Genomic DNA, 23479 nt, shown 5'->3' on the forward strand with positions numbered 1-23479 from the left:
AAACAACACACACACATATTGATTTCTGTCATTAAACCAAAGTTAATTGCTGTAATAAAGAGCAAATATATGTTTGAGTCAAAAACCAAATAAATCACTACCAGCCTTTCAACTTTTTAAGGCATGCAAATATTTTTAGATAATCTTTTCTAAAGAAAAGAGGACATTCAGCTTTACTAAATGTGGATGATGTGTTCGTCTGGCACTGCAGAATAAAAAAACCCCAAATGTTTGACTGTCTAGAAAAGGTGAATGAGGTAGTAGAGGTAGTATTTCTCCTCACTAACAAAAACAATGTTAGAAACATTTTTACTACAAGATAAAAATTTTTTTTAAAATAAAATAGATCTTCAGCAGAAGCAAGAACCCAAAACTGAGTGGTGGACATGAATCTCTTCATGGAAAAGCAGATAAGGTGAAAGGTCACAGACTACAAGAAGAAAGTAGGTCTATGTCACAACTGGTAAGGAAAATGTACCAAAATTATCGCCTCTACAATATATCCTAATGTTGTACAATCCCGTTTAATTTAGCAGTTTTAGCAGATGAAGAGGCTTTGAACCAAAATGTAATTAAATATAAGAAAAAAATGCTAGTAAAATGTCCAACATTAGATGGAGCATCATTGACATTAGTGACAATAAATTTGTCCAAATCTGAAACAACCTGAAAAACGTCACATCGTGTCCAACGTGGCACCAATCACTGTAAAGGTTTCTTATGAAAGTGTTGAGCAGCTGCAGTCAGGCTTGTTGTGGTACCTGTTGGATGCAGAACTTGCGGACGGTGTAGTCCACCAGAACCACTGCGTCGTCAACAGACACGCGGATGTTCCCGTAAGTCCAGCAGCCCTGGTCCGGCCAGTACTGCGCACACTTACACTAAAAACAAAACAGAAAATGATTTAAAATCAAACTAATACAAAGCGGTTTACGCTTCAAACATAGATTTAAAGAAAAGAATTATTCATTCTTTCCTCCCATCTTCACATTATTTAAAAATGCTAAAAGTTACTTCTTATCTGCAAATTTAACTGTTTGTATATTTAAATCAAAGTTTGATTATTTGATTTTTTTATTAGAAAGGCTGCCTCTCCTACCTCTTTTCTCTCCTTTAGATTGGTAACCATAACAATGGTGGCTGTATTCTGCTCCCAAATCATCCTCCAAAAGTCATTTACCGTTTCCTCCTTCGGCCCTAGAAGATGAGGAGAAACACAGAAATCAGCATAAAAAAAATCTTTCAAGTTTATCACCGAACTACGGCTCAGTTTCTGCGACCAACCTCACCTTGGGCTGCAATAAACTTATTCTTCTCCTGGTACCCCTGCGACAGAAGGAGACCAAAAAACAGAGATTAGGGAATTACTTGCAGGATGTAGTACAATATGTGATGAAAGAGGAAGTGTTTCTTATGGTAAAAATGTCAAACAAATACAAACATTTATAAAAGAAGCGTTGATAAAGTCAGAGTCGGGGACTCCTTCCAGAGAGGAGAGATGAACCCTGGAGTGATCATCTGAAACAGACAAAGGATTATGAAAGAGTAGAGGCAAAAGAAAGAAAAACAGCTAAAATAATCATTTGTTCTGGGTGTTAAATCAAGACGCTTCAAAATATTTCTAACTCTTGGTCAGGAACCTCAAACCAACTTGAACTCCTGACTGTGGTTCAATATAAACGCTGTCAAAGTCTGACTCAGCATTCTGTGGTCCTTACATGGCAGGATGTTGATGTATCGGTTCTTTTCTTTATTCTCCTCTTTGGAAGCTGCGTCACATGATGCCTGAATGGGACAGACTGGCAGCGCCTAAACAAAAACAAAAACAAGCATATGATGAAAACCAGACATCCGTCTCACATCTTAAGATGATTCCTGATGATTTTTTTTTGTCGACATGCATTATGTAGCTGACGGCTATTACGCTGCAGAGGAATATTCTACAAATCCACAATCTCCTAAAAATCTGTTTACTTCTTTCTTTTGAGTAAAGATGAGTTTAAAATATTGTGGTAAGATTTTTTTTCCCCGCTCAGATTTAACAGATTTAGTTCAGTTAGTAAAAGATTGATGGTTTCTGAAAGTCTCATCTCTGCTTGTAACCAGGTAATAAATGGCTTTCGATAAACAGCAATGTTTTAGCATATCACAATTGATATTTTTATCATTTCATCAAGAGAAGCTAAAAAAAAAAAACTTTCCAAGGTGTCGGTAGAGGAAAAACTACTTTAAGCTCCAGACTGCGGCGTGTTATCAGAGGATGTTTGCTTGAGTGTGCCGTACATTGAACTCCTCCCTGAAGAACTTGTTGTCATCAGCCATGCGACGGTTCATTTCTTCCTCGAGTTTGTCTACTGGAATGGGTGGGTACTTCCTGTTTGTGCTGGGAGACCGAGCCAATAGCGGCACGCTCTGGAGTTCTGCTCCGAGGGCCGGGAAGGAAGGAGGTGAGAGTGAAAAGAGGAGGGGTTGGGGGGGAGGATTGGGAGGAGACACGAGATAAAGACATGAGATAATGTGGAAGAACACGAGAACGCAATGGCCCACATGGAAACCTCGCTCAGACATTTCAGCAGCAGCTTGTAAAACTGCCCAGCAGAGGGCGATGTGAGGCAACAATACAGGAATAAAAAAGGAGTCTATGGTCACCCTGTTGGTTAGGTAATCACAGCAAAAAAAAAAAAGCCTCTTAAAACGCTTAGAAATGTTATCAGTTGAGGGAACAAAATCAAATGAGGGTTAAAATCCAGATCAACAACTTTGATCCAGCTGCTGGTGAACATGACTCCAAACAGCTACATTCACACACAGAGCCTGTATGTTCATGTGGACGTTTCACCTGTGTCATCTGATCTGCCATTGGTCAATCTGAAGGCATTTGAATGGCTTGCTGCTTGCTTGTACTTCTTAAATCTGTCAAAATCAAAGCATTGAATCAATTAGTTTTTTTTTTTATTTATTATTTAACAAGAGCAAAAGATTTTGTCTGCTTGTGTCGCAGCAGGTCAATCAGGCATTGTCATGGTAACGGCAGCCTTTCCAGCTGTCAACACACCCCCCGTCACCCAAAAAAGAAAGAAACTGACTTTCACTGACCTGAGCATGTAGAGGACAATGATGATGAAGATGATGACCAGCAGCGATGACAGGGCCACCATCACAGCGATTACTGATTTGTCATCTATATCTGAGACAGAAAAGGTTTGAAAAACAGAGTGATATTATATTAGTTCCACAATACTAGATCTGAAAAAAAAGGGGCAGGAAACACCAGCAAAATCCCGTCTTCAAGAATTGCTATCACAAAACTTTAAGGGGTGTTCCTGCTTCGATGCATTTGAATCAAAAAGCAAAATTCCCCAATCAGAATGTCAATCAGTTCTGCAAATGCGGGTCTTTCATTAGAGAGCACCACTCTTCTTAAGGTAGCACTGTATTGACACTACAGCAGCCAATCTACAAAGAGCTGTTGTACCATGTCTACTGCATGTCTACTGCACTGTTTTAATATAATATGAGGCCAATGGCAAATAGTTCAGGATTTCCGCCAGTGTTTTACAAGCCTGGCGGGCCATCAGACTTTACTTGTGCTCCCCCCAGGCAAAGCATTGCTTATTTACTTAAGTATTTTAGAACTGTTTGCATCTTTTAGGACTTTATAGTTGGTGTTCGGGTATTAATCTTCCAATCTTATAACATATCATTTAATTATGAAGTGCTATTTTCAATTTTTCTGTCAACTTTAAACATAACTGAAAAACACAACGGGCCGCTGGATGAATGACTGCCATAGCGGCCAACCGCCAGGCTTAACAAGTTTCTGGGGGAAACCTTGAAGTTGATGCTCCATTCATCAAGTGCTTGAAAATTACTAAATTCAGTGAGTGTTCATTTATTTTATTTTTTTAAGTTTTGTACCAAAAAAGAATAAATAAATGTTACTGATACTATGCTTGTACCCGTTTTATTATTTTAATAGCAGCAGGCATTAATTAATATTTTTTTGTATTTGAATAAAAATGCAATGTGATGAAATGTGGTAACTTTTTTTACCCAGTATTTTATATAAAATCTTATGTGGATCATGTCAGCTAATAGTAATAATAAGTTTATTAGCCGTCCTTATGCAGACGATCTTGTAGGTCAACATGTCTCTGGATGTTCTATGTTTTAATTAGAAAACCTGAAATGACGCTAATTGAGTTAATATTTACCTGCAAGAAAATATTTCAGCATCCCGAATTTAGTTCCACAACCTGCGATTTCACCATTTAGTCCAGTCCTACAGATTGAACACCTTCAAGCTCTCAGTGTCCTTTTAGCTTTCAAGAGATTTAAAAGACTTGCATATCGCATTGCAAGTCTGTGTTATGCCGTCTGCCTTTTGCAAGACTGGCCCGAATCCTTCTGCTCCATTACTGGTATCGATGTCAATTAGGTACGTCCCAATTCAATCTCAGGTACGGGCTTGGATCCAGATCATTTTAAATGATTGGTATCAGCATCCGTGAGTCTGACAGAACTTAATTCTTCATACATGTTGTGGTTGTACCATCAGTGATCGTGTCCGCTGTAACCATGTGCGGAATAAAGGCCGTACACACTAATTTGGTGATTGAAATGATGTCAACAGTGACAGAGAGACTGTGTTGGTTGTTGAAAGCTGCTCGGTTCACTAAAATGTTCAAATCTTTAAAGCAAAGACTTAAGTTAATACAGCAGGAGAACTATTTCTCTTTAGGTTTTGTCCATGTATGACGTGTTACAAGATGAATTACAGAGTCATATTAAAATAGAGAGAAAGCTTCAGCAAAACGTTCGCAGTCTAAACAATTAGTTGCAGGGGAACGACATTTAAAGTCATCTTTACAAACGTGTAATAAAGTAACACCAGTATTGGGCAAGACATTGTTTGAACATTAGTCAGTCTCTTAACTGGCTTAGTTCTTGTGATGCAGGAAGTATATTGTTAAAACTCCAGTGGGAAGAAAATACCAGTAGCTGTCAAAAACCATAGACTGTCTGGAAATGTTATTGATGAGTCAATCACAACAACAAGGCCGTTGGAGCAATACTGACGAAATGTAGAGCACAACAGTACAGCACTTTGAAGTTACAAAGCACGGAAGGAAGCTGGCATCGACAATGAAGTATTTGATGGGATTTTGTCATCTGCAAATGTGTATCATTTAGAGACCCTTTGGTATCTGGAACAAAAATAAAAAACAACCTTATTGGGATATCAATTATGTCAATATATTACTGGTTTTAGAAAAAAAAAAACACCAAACAAGTTGAGAAATGACCCGGTTTAAACAGATAAATCACATTTTAACCAAGAAGGTGAACCATTCACCTCAGGAACAACCTGTATCCACGATGACAGCAGATACCAGGAGCGGTCAATGTAATTTCAATTACTTCAAAGTTTTGGTATAAAAGCCTTTCTGCATATCAAAATCATAAAAACATTAGGTTTAGTTTGAGGTTGGTGCTAAAGAATGATTACAGATTCGACATCACAGCATATATGCATCCTTCATTTTGCCCCTCCGTCAGATTACAATGGGTCACCTATTTGCTATTTGTACACATTTCTGCCACGCGCAGGAGCAGGAGGCAGATCTGTGTTCTTCCTTTTGACCTTTTGCATCTACAACTAGAACAAAAGATGAGATCTAATTGAACAATAACGAGGGTTTGGTGTAAAAAACTCACCTGCTATTTGTATGCGATTGGTGATTCAGTAAGACGCAAACCAGAAGAAAAGATTTTCCAAGCCAGGGCCACAACTAACCAATATTTTAATCCATTAATCCATGGATGATTCTGACAATTAATTTATAAATCAGACAAAAAAATAAATAAAACTGGCACATTCTTAAGATTTTTTTATAAAACTACTTATGCCTTTTCGATACAATACTGGAAATACATTAAAAGATGGAAATAAATGTTATATTGCCTAAAATTCAATAACATAGCATTCCTTTAGTGAATTTAAACTAGGTGAGTATTGTTACTCTGAATATGTTGTTTATTTATCAGCAAATTGTCTCTTTTTTTAGTCTATATACTCCAGTTAACAATCGATTACTAAATTCGTTGACGATTATTTCGACAATCAAATAATCGCAATAAATCATTTCAGCTCTACTCCTGGCAAACGTCACGTCGTCGAAACGAGAGCATCGCCTGACTTTGACAAAGTTCCTGAGCACTCGAGCTGTTGAACAGAAAGCATCATTTGACTTCATGCTCCATCTGCCTTTTCTGGGACAAGCATTTAGGAACAGCAGCAGCAGAAACGGTGCATTTGCCGTCGGACAATATGTGCATTGAGGAGAGCCTGAGAACAAAGGGCTGCGAGTGTCATGTGGAACTGACGCAGCCTTGACGGATCTAATGGCATTTAGAGCAGCTCGCTCGCTGCGCTGCGCTCCTCTCCTCTCCAGGCTCAAGGATGTCCAGAGAGAGACAATGGAGCAATTACATAATACCATCGGAAAGGAAAGCGATCACGTTATATAATAGGGGTATTATATAGTCGAGTCACATACGTCTTATTCAAACCGACTGGATAATGCTGATTAGTTGATGCTTAGCATTGATGAAATCCTTGGGTAAGTTCCCAGGCTCAATGTCGCAAAAAAATAAATACAAATCTTTAATTTACACAAGAATTCAAACTAAACTAGGTGCTATTGTGTGCCCTGAATCAATTGGGTGATTTGGGAACTTTTTATAGATTGAGCATTAATAATTAATGTGAGACAGTAGGGTGGGTGAGTCACATCTTATATGAAGCATCGTCACTAAAAACTTTTAAATATTTTCCTCAAGTTTACAAAACTCAAGTCAAAACTGTGCAAATATCTCAGCTCCACCAACTGCTAGCTTAATTTAAACACTCCAATATTTTACCTTTTTTTTGCACTACAAGCATGAAATTTTGCTCTTTTTTTTTTATTCGGATTTTGTTTGTTAGACCAACACAAAATAGTGAACAGGTGTGAAATGGGATTAAAAAATGGCAAATTAAAACCAAACGGCAAATACTTGTGGAATAACCCTGCCGGTTGTTGTAATTATATGTTGGTGAGGTATGTTGCCACCAGATTTGTACATCTAGATCTTCAAGTTGTTTTTGAGAATTTTCCTCACATGAAAAAACAACAAAACTTTGACTGTGCCATTCTAATATACTTCAACATAATTAACTGCATTGCAACTCTGGCTGTGCTGATGATGCTAAAGCTCACAGAAAACAGATGAGATAACGAAAACAGAGAAAAGTGGGAATTTATTACAACTCATACGGTCATTACCTGGTCATTACTATATACACCAATTAGTCCCTGACCCTCTGCTGTTCCTTGGATAATGTTTGCTAACAGCTTAGCTGAGAAATTGCGAAAGGGGAGACTCCGTGCAAATTCGATTGTTGTGAATTCGATTGTTTGCACTAGATTTTAATGATTGGATATTGAGTAAAAAGGGGTAGAGAACAAATATGCATCACCATTAGCTGATTTTTATTTAATAAATGGTTTTGAGATGCATGAACTTTCCTTTCATGTCACATTTATGTGCTACAACTACAAAAAAATAATCCTAATTGCATAGTTAGATTGTGGTGGCAACGACAACATTTAGAAAACTTGGGAGAAACAAATACATTTGTAAAGCTGTGGCTTTGACTGCTCTCCTGTGGGTAAATACGGCTCTGTTAAGGTGGCATTTCTGTGGATGAATAATCAAATGAAGCCACATCACTTAAGGATATTTCCGGAACGGAAACAACGGAGAATAAAAGCAGAAAAATGTTCACCTATCTAAAATATTAAAGGTTGAATCTTGACCACAGAGCCTCACTCACTTGCTCTTGGAAGCGCCATACCGCATGAATAACACAGAAACCACTCAGGATTTTTATATGAAATTTCTCTAACTTCCTCTGCTTGTGAAAACCTTTTTTGAGAAAGGCTTTCAGACATTAAAATGCACCTGAACAATATAAACACAACATTAATAATTGAAGGCTTTTTTAAAAAACTAAAAGGTTTATCAGTATCTTCAACCAAATCCAGCCAAACCAGGAACGACTTTTAAAACCCGGGTGTGCTCAGGTGCTTTATTCAGATGTGGTAAAATCACCTGAAGATAAAGTACAACTACCCAGACTTGATTAATCGCTTGGTCTGATTTCAACAAAACAATGAATAAAAATTAAAGTATTTCCCATACTATAAGCTGCACCTACAAATTTAAAAACAAAATAATAAAAAAAAGGAAACGTACATATATAAGCTGCACCGGGCTATAAGCCGCTGGTATCTCCGCCGCTCTCGATTTTCCATAAGGACCCAACAGAGGGCAGCAGAGGGCTGCATCCTTAATAAATCTGCTAGATTTATTAGGACGTAGTCCTCCGTCTCCAACGCCAAACCATGGTTTCGTTCACGCCGAGTTTACGTGCAGCGGCTATATTTCCCTCCTGTACTGCCAGATAGATAGCCTTCAACTTAAAAGCTGCATCATATGAGTTTGAAAACATTTCTCTGTCGTGCCTGCTACTGCTAGCATGTGCTTGTTCTAAATGAAAACTAGCACATTCTTCTTTGATTTCCAATTTTGACTTCCAATGAGTCACTTCCTTCTAAAGAGCCCCCTGGTGGTTGAAGAAAAATCCACAGAAAAGCCGCACCGGGCTATAAGCCACATGGTTCAAAGTGTAGGAAAAAAGAAGCGGCTTATAGTCAGAAAAATACTGTAGTCAGTCACATAATCAAACAAATTAGCAGTGACATACAGTCGGACATGTCACAAACAATGAGCGTAAACGATCTGCTTTTAGTTTTTAAAAAGCCTTTAAAGATCTGCTTAAATACTTAAAGTCTCATTCACTTAACCCATCTTTAAACTGCCTCTAGTCAATTCTAAATCATCAGTCAAGTTGATCAGACTTGATTTCAGATGTGAACTTTCACAAATTAAGCAGGCATTGCGGAACCACTGGAGGCACGGAGAGGCTCCGAAGAAGACTGATTTAGAGAACGGTGCATGAAATGTGTTTGACATCTCTGCTGTTCTCAAGGATGAAATACCCTCCATGTCACCCTCTGTGACATAGGGGGTAAAAAACATGCCTCTATTATTAAAAACAAAACAAAACCAAACTCCAGACACAAGATGGTTCTGGCAGCTGGGTACCAATCACTTCAAGATGTCAAAAAATAAAAAATAAAATAATAATCCAGTGGTCTATTCTGTCATGGTGCGCTTCAGAGTGGCCCCTTTTAGTGTTCAGATGCACTTCAAATGTCACAACACGGTGACCCTGTAGAGTTTTCGTCTTAAATGGATGGTATTTTACAGCCACATAGTGAAATTTTATACCACAATCAAGTTCCTATGTTCCCTTCAGTTGTTAAATACTGTGAATATCAAACATGACTTAAAAGAAATTTGACACCTTGAAATTGAGCCTGTCTCATTAAGCTTTTGACACTCTGCCTTCAGCACGTCGTCAAAACAATGCGTCTCATTATTCCGTTAACAAGAGTGCTGCGCTGAGAAGTAGCTCGTATGATGAGCTACTTCCAAGTGTTTTCTAATTGCTGCTGCAGCTAGTCTGCAGGAGCTGATTAGGGGAGTTATAGGGGAAGGTTGTCCTGTGCAATACACAATACTATCCCTTTAAATCCTTTAACAGGCTGGTTGATTATATGCTAGACATGAGTGATACAAATGTTTTATCATATAGCAAGCAGCAAAAGAAAAAAGTCTGCATTAAGGATTATCTATCTTGTAAGAGTAAACTAATTGACTTTGCTCACAAATATCCAAAACTGGGATTGCCACTGGTCTGTTTGATTCATTTCTAACTTCTTCTTGCTTTATGCTACAAAACAAGACTGTAGACTATTATTGTGTATTAGTTAGGACTATTCCAGTCCTTTTGATAAGTACGTTTTATTTCTAGAGTAATGTGTGTGAAGTTCTATTTGTAAGCTGTAACAGGTCCACAGTTAAAAAGAAATGTTTAACTACATCACAATAACGCCTTCAACATATCTACAAAATATGCCATTCATAAGGCCCATCCCTAGTTTCCACTATAGCCTATCCTTGTATCACAAAGTTGGAAAACCCTGATACAAGTTGACATTTACACAGATGAGAAAAACAAAGGGAGAAAAGCAACCAAAAGAAACACTATAAAATAAAATTATATATATATATATATATATATATATATATATATATATATATATATATATATCCATCCATCCATTTTCTTGCATCCTTGTCCCTCAATGGGGTCGGGAGGGTTGCTGGTGCCTATCTCCAGCTAACGTTTCGGGCGAGAGGCGGGGTACACCCCAGACAGGTTGCCAGTCTGTCGCAGGGCAACACAGAGACACACAGGACACACAACCATGCACACACACACCCACACCTAGGGGCAATTTGGAGAGGCCAATTAACCTGACAGTCATGTTTTTGGACTGTGGGAGGAAACCGGAGTACCCAGAGAAAACCCACATATGCACAGAGAGAACATGCAAACTCCATGCAGAAAGACCGGGGCCGGGAATCAAACCCAGAACTTTCTTGCTGCAAGACAACAGCTCTACAAACAGCGCCACTAATATATATATATATATATATATATATATATATATATATATATAAAAAGGTGTGATCTCTCGGATGCACAGATCAACCTAAATGTGTGTGTTGGAAACAAATGTGTGTTTTGGAAACAGTGACGCGAGAAGTTGATGTAGTTTTCGAAATATTATTGGTCATATTTTTTACACCTTTGGGTATCTGGAAATATTAGACTACAATAAAGTTTGAGTAATCACTTTCAGCTGGATCTTTGAAAGAATTCTGATTCTGATGGGACAAAAAATACAAAACAAAGTGGCAAGCACTTACTGTCATTGCCTGGGGTTGCGATTGTGGTACTTGTGGTACTTGTGGAAGTTGTGATGGTTGAATTTCCTGCCAATATTGGTTTGGTAGGAGACCCAGTCGAATTCAACTCATTAGCTATTGAAGAATTAGTAGGACCTGCTGTCGGTGTGTCTTTGGAGGAGGTATCATTGTTTTTATCATTGTTTTCAGGTGTTTCTGTTGCGTTGCTTCCTTGTACTGGTGAATTTGTTGTCGATGGTTTGACTGTAGTGGTTCCATGGATGGTTGTTGCGTTCGAGTTGGATTGTTGAGTTGTGGGAGCTGGTGTGGCAGGAGGAGCTGAAAGAGCATAAAACAAAACAAAAGGACAGAGTGTGTAAGTGTGAGCCATCAAACACCATGTAACTGTGCTTTCGGTTGATGGCGTTCATACATGTGGTGATTTGTGGGTCCTGGGCTGTGGCCCCGAGGGCTACAGCAAGAAGCAGGAGCAGGGGACACACACCCATTCTGCCCTGCAGGGAGAGCACACAAAAGAGACACGAGTCGATCAATAAAAGCTACAATAAAAACAAAGATGTAGTGAGGATTCAGGTTGTGACAGAAATCAGACAATTATAAGTTTGATTATGTCCGACTGCCCAAAACTAGTAAATCTCATCATGCTAAATCATTAGCGGCTTGTACAAAATGCACTTCAGTGAGAAATTTGTTAAAAGTGTTTAGAAGCGGTTAAAGGGAAAAGTTTAAGAAGCTAAGGGAAGCTATATTCTCTACAGAGGAATGCTAGCTCTTCAAACGCGTCAGGCAACAGGAACGCTGAACAATTCAGAGCAAAGCTGTTCTTTTTAATCTTTTGGAGATTTCAACCTGGAATATGCCTGATTTGGAAATGATGGCAGCATTTGGGAAATCTCAGACTTCAGAAATTGATGTACATTCTGTTTGAAACATACACAGAGTGCAGCATTTTTTTCAACTAATGACAATATTTTCTACAAACAAAACACTTTTGCTAATAAATTTTCTTTTTTTTTCTACTACAAATTTGCAGCTCAAAACTCAGCACTTTGAAATGCAAATGATGTCACAGAAGTGCAACATATCAGCATCAACATCAGTATAGATCTGATAAGGAAACTGGGCAGATATTAATAACAAAATGTTTATTTCCATCCGGTTGCTGTTTGTGTATGCGTTTGGAAAACTTTGACCTTTTAAAGACTTTTCTTACCGGGACCTTTTTGACAGTAATTAAGATAGACAACTGATTATTACAGCTGACTTCATTAATTGCTTTAATCAATTGCAGCAACCCTACTGTTTACTGCTACAAACGCTAATCATGCAGCTGTTTGTTTTCAAATATTAGTAAAACCTTAAATTTTAAGAAAAAAAAAACCTCTTAGAAAAATATTTTAACGGTGACTGAAAATGCATTAAAATCAAAACTACATTTTGATGATAAAATATGTTTCACAAGGAAATATTTCACATCTTAAATATAAACCCATAGAAAGATAATTTTAAGTAGAAAGAAAGAAAAAACATGAGATCTCAGGGTTAGCTTTAGCTTACCTGAAGAAGCGAAGTTGGCATCAGTCACTCATTCGCACAACTTGGTCCTGGAAACCAACAGAAACAACAAAACATTTAAGCTACTTTTTTTTTTTTTTTCTTACTGAAAGCTTGTCAAGATGAAAAGCTACAGATTTTATTCCACATTAGCAACAGCTTGGCACAGAAGAAGAAAGTTCCCTTCACCAAACATCAGAATCTACAAACTACAAGAACTGATATAATATCTAAAAACAGCATCGTTGTGATCTTAATTCCTGCTCATGTTTCATCATTACTCCATTAATATTGACCCATTGCTGAGCTTTATTTGCTCAGAGCATGCCCAAAACCAGAATTAGTGTCACACTAAGATTCCTGCTACAACAGAGGATCTATTCAACCATTCAACGCTCATATGCAGCTCAGCTAGCAGGGGACAGAGAGACTTGGACAGTTTAGGAAACTGTCAAGTCTTTTTTTTTCTCTCTCTTTTTCATCCCAGAGGTTAACGGCACTGAAATAATCCCTGGATCTAATCGGTCCTGACCCTGGAATAATTCAGCCTGCCCGCCGTTGCTTACAGTGATACTTAAAAACAGCTTTTTCGACACTGAGCTGAGCCAAACACCGCAGGGCCGCCACACACAAACAAACCCGACGCTTTACATCCAGGATTATGGCATCAGTGGGCAGAGGATGAACTGGGCGCTAAAAGCTCCAACGCTGCCAGAATCTGAGGCTCTGCCGTTTTGGAACTGAGCTCATTCATGGTGGTGCTTACACTTTGTTTTGTTCCCCCCCCTCTCTGTTTGCAGCTACCAATTGGGCCTGCTGAGCAAGTTATGTGGTCAATGAGGATGCTATTAACCTACAAATCCAATTGCTGCTCTCCAATTCTCCATCACTAACTCATGCCTCCACTTAGCTGACAACTGTCTGCATCCAGAAAACAATTCAACCCCTCATGCATTTGAAACTCTGGATCAGGAATTCAAGAACAGCAGCATTGGACGGCGGATCTTATGCTTAATATGAAACTGTTTTTAGGGAGGCCTTCTTACATAAACAATAGGAAAGAAAATTAGTAAGTTTTCCAGGCATTCTGGTTTTATTTTGGATGGTTACACTAATTTGCTTTGCACAAAGAAACCAAGTTATTTCACAAAAAACAACTCAACTCAAATATTCACAGCTATGACATGATGTTTTAATAGCGTTTTCATTTTAAGGCGCTATTACTAACCATAAGAACTTTAATTACAGTAACCATTGAAACCAGTTTCAGCCACATTCTACAGACATATTTAAGGGTGCCAGATAAATGTGTGGGTGCATTTATATCCTCCACTGAATAAGTGTGCTCAAATTAAAAATGTGTTATTCCTACATTTTTTGTTTGAATTTATGCTTATAAACAATAAAATATTAATTATAGCCTTCTAAACGTCTATAAATCTGTAGGACATTGTAGCTCTTATATTGAAATAAGCTTGTTCCATTATTGATATGAAATTAAATTGAGAATCTGTTTTGTTTTTTTCCATCATGGTACTTCAGTATTAGTTACCAAATGTTAGTCTGGTTATTATTTTTAAAGTTAAAGTAGATTTAGCAAAACTGGTTGGATACTTCATCAGCATGTCCACTAAACTCGGTCTTATAACATGAACATGAATGAATACCACTGTAAATCTGCTCTATGCTGTCGCCCTCGTTATTGATTCTTTTAAGCTTAAAATTAACCTGCAAAATGTATAAAACTTTGCAAATTTTCCGACTAAACAAAAGCAATAAGAATTGTGTTAAATAAAAAAGAAAAGAAGAAAAAAGAAAAGCCCTATAGAGGAGACACTGTCCCTGAAAAACAAATAATGTGCTTTATAACAAGTTTTCTAAAGCTCGACCCTTACTATCCGTCAATACAAACTGACCTCTCATCAAATTAGTTTTATAGAGTGTCAGGATATACTCAATCTCACAGATGGGTGTTGTCACCAGCAAGATTTTTTTCAGTCACCTTTTCATAAGGGACCGTGACTCATTGTTCCTGGTGCCGAGGCAGAGAGTTGCATTGGTGTTAAAAGGTATGCGCCAATCCTGTTGCTAACTTCTATGTCCCAGATGCTGCTCGGACCCAGGAGGGCTCCGGCTTTTTTTGTTTCCCCCTCCCATCTAGAAGCTTGTGCAGCGCCAAGAGTATCTCTCCCCAGAGACGAATCTTGATGTGCTGTGGTCTCTTTAGAAGATGTCATATTCCAGTTTGCGTTGGCGTAAATGCAGGCAATCCTTTTTCAGCCGTCTTATACGTTGATGGAGGACATCATTTATTCATTGGGGATTGGTCGGGAAGTGCTTCTATCTGGGACACATTTAGGTTCTGGTGCACTCTTGGTGTTTGTGCGATTCACACCGAGGGCGGACGGTAAATAAAAGCATTGATTAAATGGATGTTTGTATACTTATCCACTGAGTTACTCTTTTTAATCCATAGTTAATGCGTAACTAATGGTACCGTAGACGGTAGAAAGATAATAATAGAGAACAACTTTATAGAATAACAGGACTGTCTGCATTTATTTAACTACACCAGCTCCATGCAACTGTCCAGGGCTTTGTTCTTAATTTACTATTATTATTTTAAAGCATTTTGCAAAGCCAAAAACTAAATCACTACAGGGGATTTGTCTGCTGTTACCGATGTGAAGATAATGGAGAGACTTCTGCAGCAGATTTCATGTGCAGCACTACGTGTAGGCAGCAAAGAGGATTGAAAGAGGTTTGACCTGCATATTCTGATTTTGACCGATTTAGATTTTCAGTTCCTAAAGAATACATAATGCAAAAGAGATACTACTACAAGTTATTTAACAGAGGAAGCTGATTGAATACCACAGCAAAGATTTACAAGATGATCTTCATTTATGCATTAAATGATATTCCTTATTAAGCTACAAACGTTCAACGGCTTTAATGGATAAGAAAGAAAAAGACAGATTTTTCAAGTCAGTTGAAGGGAATAATTTGAAGGACTGTGTGTCCATCCGGATATTTTAGAGCTGTGGTTGCCTGAGGTGCTACTTTTTAAGCATTTTTAAGTAATTTCAGATAACTCCTGCTGATTCCACCAGAACTGCTGAAAGATGTTTTTGTTATTTTTGCGCCAATTTTTAAAATTCAGTTTTCGCATCTTTCCGTCTTGCTGTGAAAACGTTTCATTGAAGAAAAAAAAAAAAAAGGGGCATATATGACTGAGTCCAGCTTGGAGCTTCATGACCTGGAATGAGACGCGCATGCAGAGATATCAGCTGGAACTGGCTGATTTTATGCTTGCTCTGATCGGTGACAGGACACCCAAATTACAAATCCAATCTTTCTTTTTTTTTTTTCGATCACTGAGCACATAAGCGCTAACAAGCAATGCTGACAACCAGGTCAACATGGGAGACACTGATTACAGTAAGTATTTAAAAATCCCTTTTATAGTAACAGTAAATGTATGAATAATTTAGCAATTTAAAACTCACAAGAGCAAATCTGAGTTTTACAGATATAAAAATTATTCCCAATACACCCCAATATTCAGTTTATCTTTTTATTAATACAGCTCTTAACGTTCATTTATTTATGTCTAAACTTATCTTGTGTCACTGGAGAAGAAAATGATTTGATTTCACTTAAACACCAATAATAAGCCTCATTTTACCTTCTAAGCAAAATAAACCAAAAATTATGTTTTTCAGTTGAGACAAAACTCAATTGAAAAAACCTTCGGCTGAAATAACATCCACAAACTTCTTCTTGCAATCACCTAGGATCAGTTTGTGACATCAACCTCAGGGAAGTTTGCTTCACGTTCAGCTGTAGGATATCTGACCTTCATGCTTTTTTTTTTTAGGGCAAAGGTTTCCTACATGTCCCATATCTGATTGCAAAGGAATGTACTTTTCCCTTTACAGTGGCAAGACCCTTCTGTAGTGTTCTTGATGACATTGATGGGTTCTCAACGACTTCTTTTAACATCTTGCGGTCTGCTCTGAGGATGACAGACGATTGGGAGTCGTCTTGACTTTCCTCCACTTGTTGGCTTTGAGATCTTTTTAAATCTTTTCTCACCAAAGTGTTCAGTTTCACTTTAACAGTCAAGAACACCAAGCTAAACATCTGAGGTTTAATCAAAATACTGACTGACGGCGTTTTCATCACTGGCGCCTGCGGTGACGTCAGTCACATTAAGAGATTGTTTATTTAAATCGCTTTAAAATTTGAAATGCGTTACGTTTCTTTAATATTTCATTAAGTTATTTTAAACATTCATGTGTTAAATTGTGCTTGAAAAACACACAACCCTTCCCAGGGTGTACTAATTTTCAATCATGACAGTATATCAACATGGAAATATTTATTTTTAAATAATCTTAAAGAAAATTTACATCTTGGGGTATGTTGCATTTTACATGTTGAGCTGTAAATTAAAAATAAAAAAGTTATTAAGCTGTCATCTGCTTTGTAAAGAAGCAAATGAACTGTTCTGTAATTCTCTTCAGGGTTTTATTTGTACAGATACTTCCATCTATATGATCTTACAGCAATTGTAAATTCATAAAAATGTCAAGAGAGTGACGGCTCTTTAGTCCTAGTTTTAAGACATTTACATTTACAACAAAGAAAGTACAGAATAGTATTTGTTTTATGTAATTAATATTTTTAGTTGTTAAGGGAAAGCAGCATTAGCAGGTTAGAGCTCAGTCAGTGGTGTCCAGCTGGACGAGTTTTCAAAAGGACAAAAAAAGTCAAACTAATCTGAAAATCAACTGATTCTGGTCACTAGCAGAGTGATTTATATAATGCATGCTGTTTTCCTCCATCTCCGCCATCAACATTATTAATTTTAGACATCTGCTAAAGGGACTGCCGTTCATCAAACCCTTTTGTTTGTAAAAATAAAAATAAATGTAAAAAAAATCATTGTTCGCCATTTAAAATGCAGAGATGCATCTTTGTCCAATTTTTTGCTTACTTCAGTTACGATTTTTCTTTACAGTTTGATACCAAAGTAAAATGATTAATGATTAGTTTATTTTAAGGTTTTCTCAGTTGTAAGAAGTAGATGTCTATAGGCTTATTTTGTATTGTGTGAGGGCGTTTAATGGCCCGACACGAATTTAGCGAATCGGAGAACGTGCTTAAAATGCTTAACTTCTTTTTGTGACTCCTGAAAAAATTCCTCCACCGCCTGTCAGTCAGAAAACATGCGAGCTTTGAATTTATTTTTATCTTGCTATGTCCGTATAAACCTTTTAAATTAAAACATGTTCTGAAACGGTCGGTAAAGACCAATGTGCAAATTTACCCGTGTCCGTGTTTCTGTAAACCCACAATTGTTCCTATGGGGATCATGAAATATGCATTAATCACAAATTCTCAAGAAGAATTTATGTTTTTTTGCACATGTGAGATAACAGTTCACATCTTCTAAAAGTAGTAAAAAACTTAGATTTCCTGTAACATGGCAATTTCATTTATAACACAGAGGACGGTCTGCGGCAGGTTCTCGCTGCTGTGGGGGTTTTGTGCTTGATGAGCTCCGCTGGCTAATGAAAATCCTCCTCAGGCTCTTTGGAGCGCAATCACACAGTTGTGAAAGGGCCTGGCTCTTCCCGTCCCATTTCATTCACGCGGTAAAAGGAACACTTAAAGGACGAATATAAAGGAAGTCCAATTACATCTCCATGACAACAAAAAGGCCAGGACATTGGGATCAGCGCAGGATGCTTTTTGATACGGCGACTGAACTCAAAATTTGGTGGTTTCGGTTACTGTGGATTTATTTGTGACCTTAGACCCCTTTGTGACAAAATCTCCAATGCAGTAAATAACCTTAGTACATGAAATTTGGTTCAAATTGATATTTGAAGGGATTAGAGTGCTAAAGTGTTCTACGGATCTCTGGAGGCAAAACTTTTTGTTGCTCACGATTACATTCGGTCATGTTTTAAACTAGATTCAGCAGAAAGAGAAAAATATAGCTCATTTTTCCCAATCACAGCACACCATGCACTACCAGACTTCAGAAACAATACTCTTCAGTATAGAAGTTGTCACAAAAGGAATCAGATTTATTTATTTATTTTTACTCTACCCATTTTATCCCAGTTCAGTTCACGGATAAAAAAGAAAGAAAGATCAAGTTCAAACATGAAAAAAGCTAAACGGAAACTGGATTTTGAGCCATGTCTTCTGTTTAAACAGGTTCAGAGAGAAATATTATTGCAGACAGAAAAGCAATCTGATGTTACCCCTGCTCATAAAATGAACAACTTTTCACTGCTTACAGCAGGAAGATTAGAAAATAGTGTTTAAGACTATCCTAGTATCTTCATATTGCATCGTCTCAAACAGAAATCGGACACGGGTTGAAGTCGAAGCTTTACAAAATCCTGCAATTGAAAATTTGAGGGTTTTTGATCTACATTAAGATCACTTGGAAGACAAAGTAGAATGTACTGAAAGTCCTCAGGAGAGAGGAGATGGAGGCTGGACGAACTCGGAGCCTCCAGGCCTCACCGATATGACACAAGCAGTTCTTATCAAAGGGACTTACCATTCATGCAGAGAAATATTTCCTCTGGCTTTCTTACAAGGCATCCTGCTCCACTAGCTGCTGCAGCGCTGGATAATGCCTGTCTGTCTGTCTCCATTCATGGCATATTAATGCTGTTTCTATGTCTTCTCTGAGGGGGGGGAGTGGGGGGCCTAAGGCTACAGGATCGCTGTGAATGCTTCTCTTCACAGGAGACCGAAGTACGCCTAACTCAGGCCTGCGAGGACTCCTGCTCCGAAACAGACCACAGATTATATGTCCCTGGTGCCACATACAACAGCCACAATCCTCTGGACTTCCCTTTCTGAGGGATATTACTCCCTGCTGGTGCGGTTTGTGTTCCCGCTGGCTTCATTCACGAGCTGGCGGAGTTGATAAAAAAGATGACGAAAAGCGTGGGGCTGCTATTCCGGCTAATTACAAGGGCGAGAGTGACCGCGCTGTCTCTTATTAAGCCTGTGATGATGATTCTTGGCCCGTCAGGCTGCATGAATGGATCAAGAAAACTCACTTGTTTTAATGAGCGAGACTGGTGAGTCATTGAAGCTCTGCTCCGTGTCTGCCGCTTTGTGGGGTTTCTCACAGGAGTTGCCAGGGGCCTCTCAAGCTTTCCCACATTGGACACAGAGAGGATCTAAAGGCGCAAACCCATGGCCTCCCCACAAAAGCCACTGTGACCTTCAGCTGTGTTTCCAAGCCAAAAGGATGGCTCCCGGGCCACAATGAAACTTGATTCACAATCACCTCTGCCCTTTGAAACTCAAGCACCAGAACTGATTTCTAGATGCAGCTCAAACCGGATGTCAGATCTCATTTTACTTCATTCAATGAACAAAATGTGCGGGTTCATAAACACACGGCTTTTTAGGTGCGACTTTAGGTGCCTGTATTGTCCTGGCTTCTTCTCTGTTCAGAATCGTTATATTAACTCAAACCTGTTGGAAAACCATATGCAGTTTTCTTTTAATGTACATGGTCATTTAAAAAAAATAGCTAAAGATGCACAGATCAAAGATTTGATTTTGTGAAGCTTTGACCTGCTGATGAGGATTTGAATTCCTCTTTCAGAAATAGAAATGACAAAATATTTTTTTCTACTTTCTGGACAAGCTGAAAATTTGGGCTCTGACAATAAAATATTCATAGAGAACTAAGACTCCCCCCAAAACAGCACAGTGTTACAGATCCGTCTCTGAAAATTGATAAATACAATAAAACCCTTTATGTTATGGAACAGTTTTCTATATGAATGTAAAGACAATATACTCATCACTTTTTTCTAATTTTTCTCTTTGTGCACACCATAAAACATAATAAAAGTCCGTCATATCAATAGAAAATCATTTTTTTCCTACAAGACCCGTTAAAAATAAAATAATAACTGCTGTGAGGCTCTGATTTACAGTGATCTTTTATCTTAATTAGATGGGACTCTTACAAAGCCTGTCAAAGGACCGGAGGCGGTGTCACTCTAGTTACTGTTAAACAGGATTTTCATATTTCACAACGAACATGAAAGCATGCCAGAGTTCACATTTTACGCAATGTTTAGCATTTTATGCTAACGCCAAGCACTACTGGTGTGCTTAGCGTTGGTAGCACTTCTAACAGCTGTGTCTGTGTAGAGTCAGAGTTAGCCTAAGCCACAACAGAAATTTCTGCAGGATAACCATGTCGCGTATTTTCTCTTTGCTTTGATAGGACTCGTTGATAAATTGAATTCCGGCATATTGCAAAGCATTTCCGGTTAATCGTGTGTCAGTCAGATCGTGACACAGACAGAAAGCTGTGGGAGCCAGTAGAGTCTCCCTTTCACTGTTTACGAGAGTGAAAAACTCTTTGCCTGGTTTCACACTGCAGAACCTCATGCTTTGGTTTTGTTTTTGGCCGAGATCCGATTTTCTTTGTGTGGATGTTTACATTATGATTGTAATGCGAACACCACCAGACTCCTGCTGTAATTAGCTTGTACGTAGCATTGTTCGAAACGATTAAGTAGAGAAGCAGTCCCAATGTCTGCTAGGCTCGTTTTGTCCACTGTTTACACTCGATCATGCCGCTTCCTGCCTCCTCCAGTGTATAGTGTGTGACTTTTCTGTCACACAGAGTGACAGAAAAGTCTGATGAATTGGGTCACACGTGGCCTAGAAAGCCAGATTTGGGCCACTTTTGCCTGCAGAGTGAATGCAGCCGAAATTCATTAGACTTTTGAGTTTCATTTGTTCCCATTTCATTTGTTATTATTTTTTCCCATTTGGTGCAGTTTGCTTTCACATTGTGAAACGTTTTGTATGTGGACTATAATTTGTAAACGAAGCTATGTGGGTAATGATCATTTCTCCCATTGGATAAAATTAATGGGGGCGGAACAGAGCACAGACACAGAAAAACAAACTCTGGAAGTCCTGCTGGCTGCATTTATGTTTCCTGCAAACTTTTGCTATTAATAATACAACTGAAATATCACTTTGACTGTAGTTTTACAAGGTTTCAAACGAATGCTGGTTTTGCAATGGAATATTTCTAATTTTCAAATGGCATCTGCAAAAGCGGTTGCAAGCTGAATGAGACTAGATGCTCTGCATCCTCTGACCCGCAACATCCTGGCCACAGCATCGCCAAGTAGAAAACAACGGATAAGGGATGACTTCAGCACAATCACTATATGAAATAGTAGCGTTAGCAACACTGAAGGGCTCACCAGCAGTGGACCGTGGGGTCCAAACAGGCGTACATATCTTGCAGTTGGTTTGGATTGATGCCGCTCTGCGTTCACACCAGAAGCGAACCGTACCAGAGTCTGTTTAGAAGCGGACTGAGACCATCTCAAAATGTGGGTCTTGGTCCGGTTGTACAAAAGAGGAAACAAACTCTACTCCCTTTATTAAAGCAGACCAAATGTGTTACATGTGAAGACACTAAGGAATTCTTGATATGGCCATCTCTGTCAATAGCAGGGCTTCCTCCAGTGCATTATAAGCCTGGCGGGCCACCAGGCTTTACTTGTGTCTCCACCAGGCTAAGCATTGCTTATTTTTTAAAGTCTTTTTAAATGTTTGCATTTTTTAGGGTTTATAGTTGGTGTTCAGGTATTAATCTTCCAAACTTTTAACAACACATAATTATCAAGTGATATTATCAAATTTCCTCTCAACTTTAAACATTTTTTAATTCAAAAACATCGTGAGCCTCTGGATGAATGACGGCCGGGCTTAGAAACTTTTCTGGGGGAAGCCTTGAATAGATAAGTAGATAATTAATGTGAGCACATTTCAGTGTTTATTGCAACACAAAGTGGTAATGGTACAGTTTTACTATGATTAAAGTTCATACTATCTTCAATATTTCTTTCTTTCCAGCAATAAAAGAAATGGTGGAGTAAGGCTGCCGTTTTAAGTTTTCTTCAGCAGATTCCAAACGTTATCGCAGCCCCTGTGACTCACTGCATCTGAACTCTACATTTAAAAACAATGCCTCATTCTCAATGAACCGCTCATTCATAATTTGGAACCGATTCCTGGCATTGTTCTTCTCGTGTGAGATGGTTTCTAAAGGAATCAAAAGCTACGTACTGACTCAGTAAAAGGCCTGAATAACTTGTTGCTGCCTAATCACTGCTGCCCTTTTGCAGCTTACACGTCACCTAAAATCACAATTGGAAGTTGAAGATGTGATTAAGAAAAACGAAGAAAATCTGGATGAAAAATGTTTTGTTGCAGGTTCAGAATGGACAAAAACAAGTATTTGTTAAGATTAATAAAAGCAATGAGCAAACATTTTAATTAACAGTTAAACAGAGAGCAGAAGAAGCTATTTAACTTGGGTTTGCTGCAGTAATTCAGCAATTCAAGCCTAGGTTTTGTATAAAAAGGGGAAATTCACCCAGAAGTGACAGTGATGATGTCAGACGTGAACATCCCACTGCATACGTCCCCTCCTTTTCCTCAGGAAGATAAGGAAAACTAATCAAAAAGACAAGCATCAGAAGCTCAACTTTAAAAAAAACATGTCTTGACAGCGTTTCATAACCCAGTGTCTCCTACTTGGAAATGGAGACTTAAAACACAGAACGCTCCATTACAGTAAGTGCTTATCGGACCATTTTGATTAAGATAACTGTCACACCACAGTCAAATATAAATATTCTCCAACTATGGCTCTCAAAATTGATTGAAATCAAGTGACGTCTGGCACCAACTGTGAACTGCTTGGGTTAGGAGGTGAGGAGTAACGCAACTAATTTTCCTTTACAGTCAGTACATGGTAAAAGTCTAAACAAATCCCTGATGAGAAGAAAGAAGGACAAAACTTTTGCTTTTACTAGATCACATGAAACTCCCGGCAAATCAAAAGTATGAAGATTTGCATAATTGTTTGAAGGAATAACATGAC

General features: G+C 38.3%; 1 protein-coding gene across 1 annotated transcript in view; it reads right to left on the reverse strand.

Moving 5' to 3' along the window:
* Positions 1-23479, reverse strand: part of ptpra (protein tyrosine phosphatase receptor type A) — a 31283-nt gene that overhangs the window by 4616 nt on the left and 3188 nt on the right. The window contains exons 2-12 of the mRNA XM_008409510.3: positions 12505-12551; positions 11360-11441; positions 10948-11265; positions 3097-3187; positions 2840-2913; positions 2284-2420; positions 1719-1809; positions 1442-1518; positions 1290-1326; positions 1100-1197; positions 762-881 (exon numbers count right to left, since the gene is read on the reverse strand). Of these exons, the coding sequence (XP_008407732.1) occupies positions 762-881; positions 1100-1197; positions 1290-1326; positions 1442-1518; positions 1719-1809; positions 2284-2420; positions 2840-2913; positions 3097-3187; positions 10948-11265; positions 11360-11441; positions 12505-12525 (1146 nt within the window). The 5' untranslated portion in view covers positions 12526-12551. The remainder of the gene's footprint in view (positions 1-761; positions 882-1099; positions 1198-1289; positions 1327-1441; positions 1519-1718; positions 1810-2283; positions 2421-2839; positions 2914-3096; positions 3188-10947; positions 11266-11359; positions 11442-12504; positions 12552-23479) is intronic.

Source organism: Poecilia reticulata, chromosome 5 (assembly GCF_904066995.2).
Source record: "Poecilia reticulata chromosome 5, P_reticulata-male-v2, whole genome shotgun sequence".
Classification (NCBI taxonomy): Eukaryota; Metazoa; Chordata; class Actinopteri; order Cyprinodontiformes; family Poeciliidae; genus Poecilia; species Poecilia reticulata.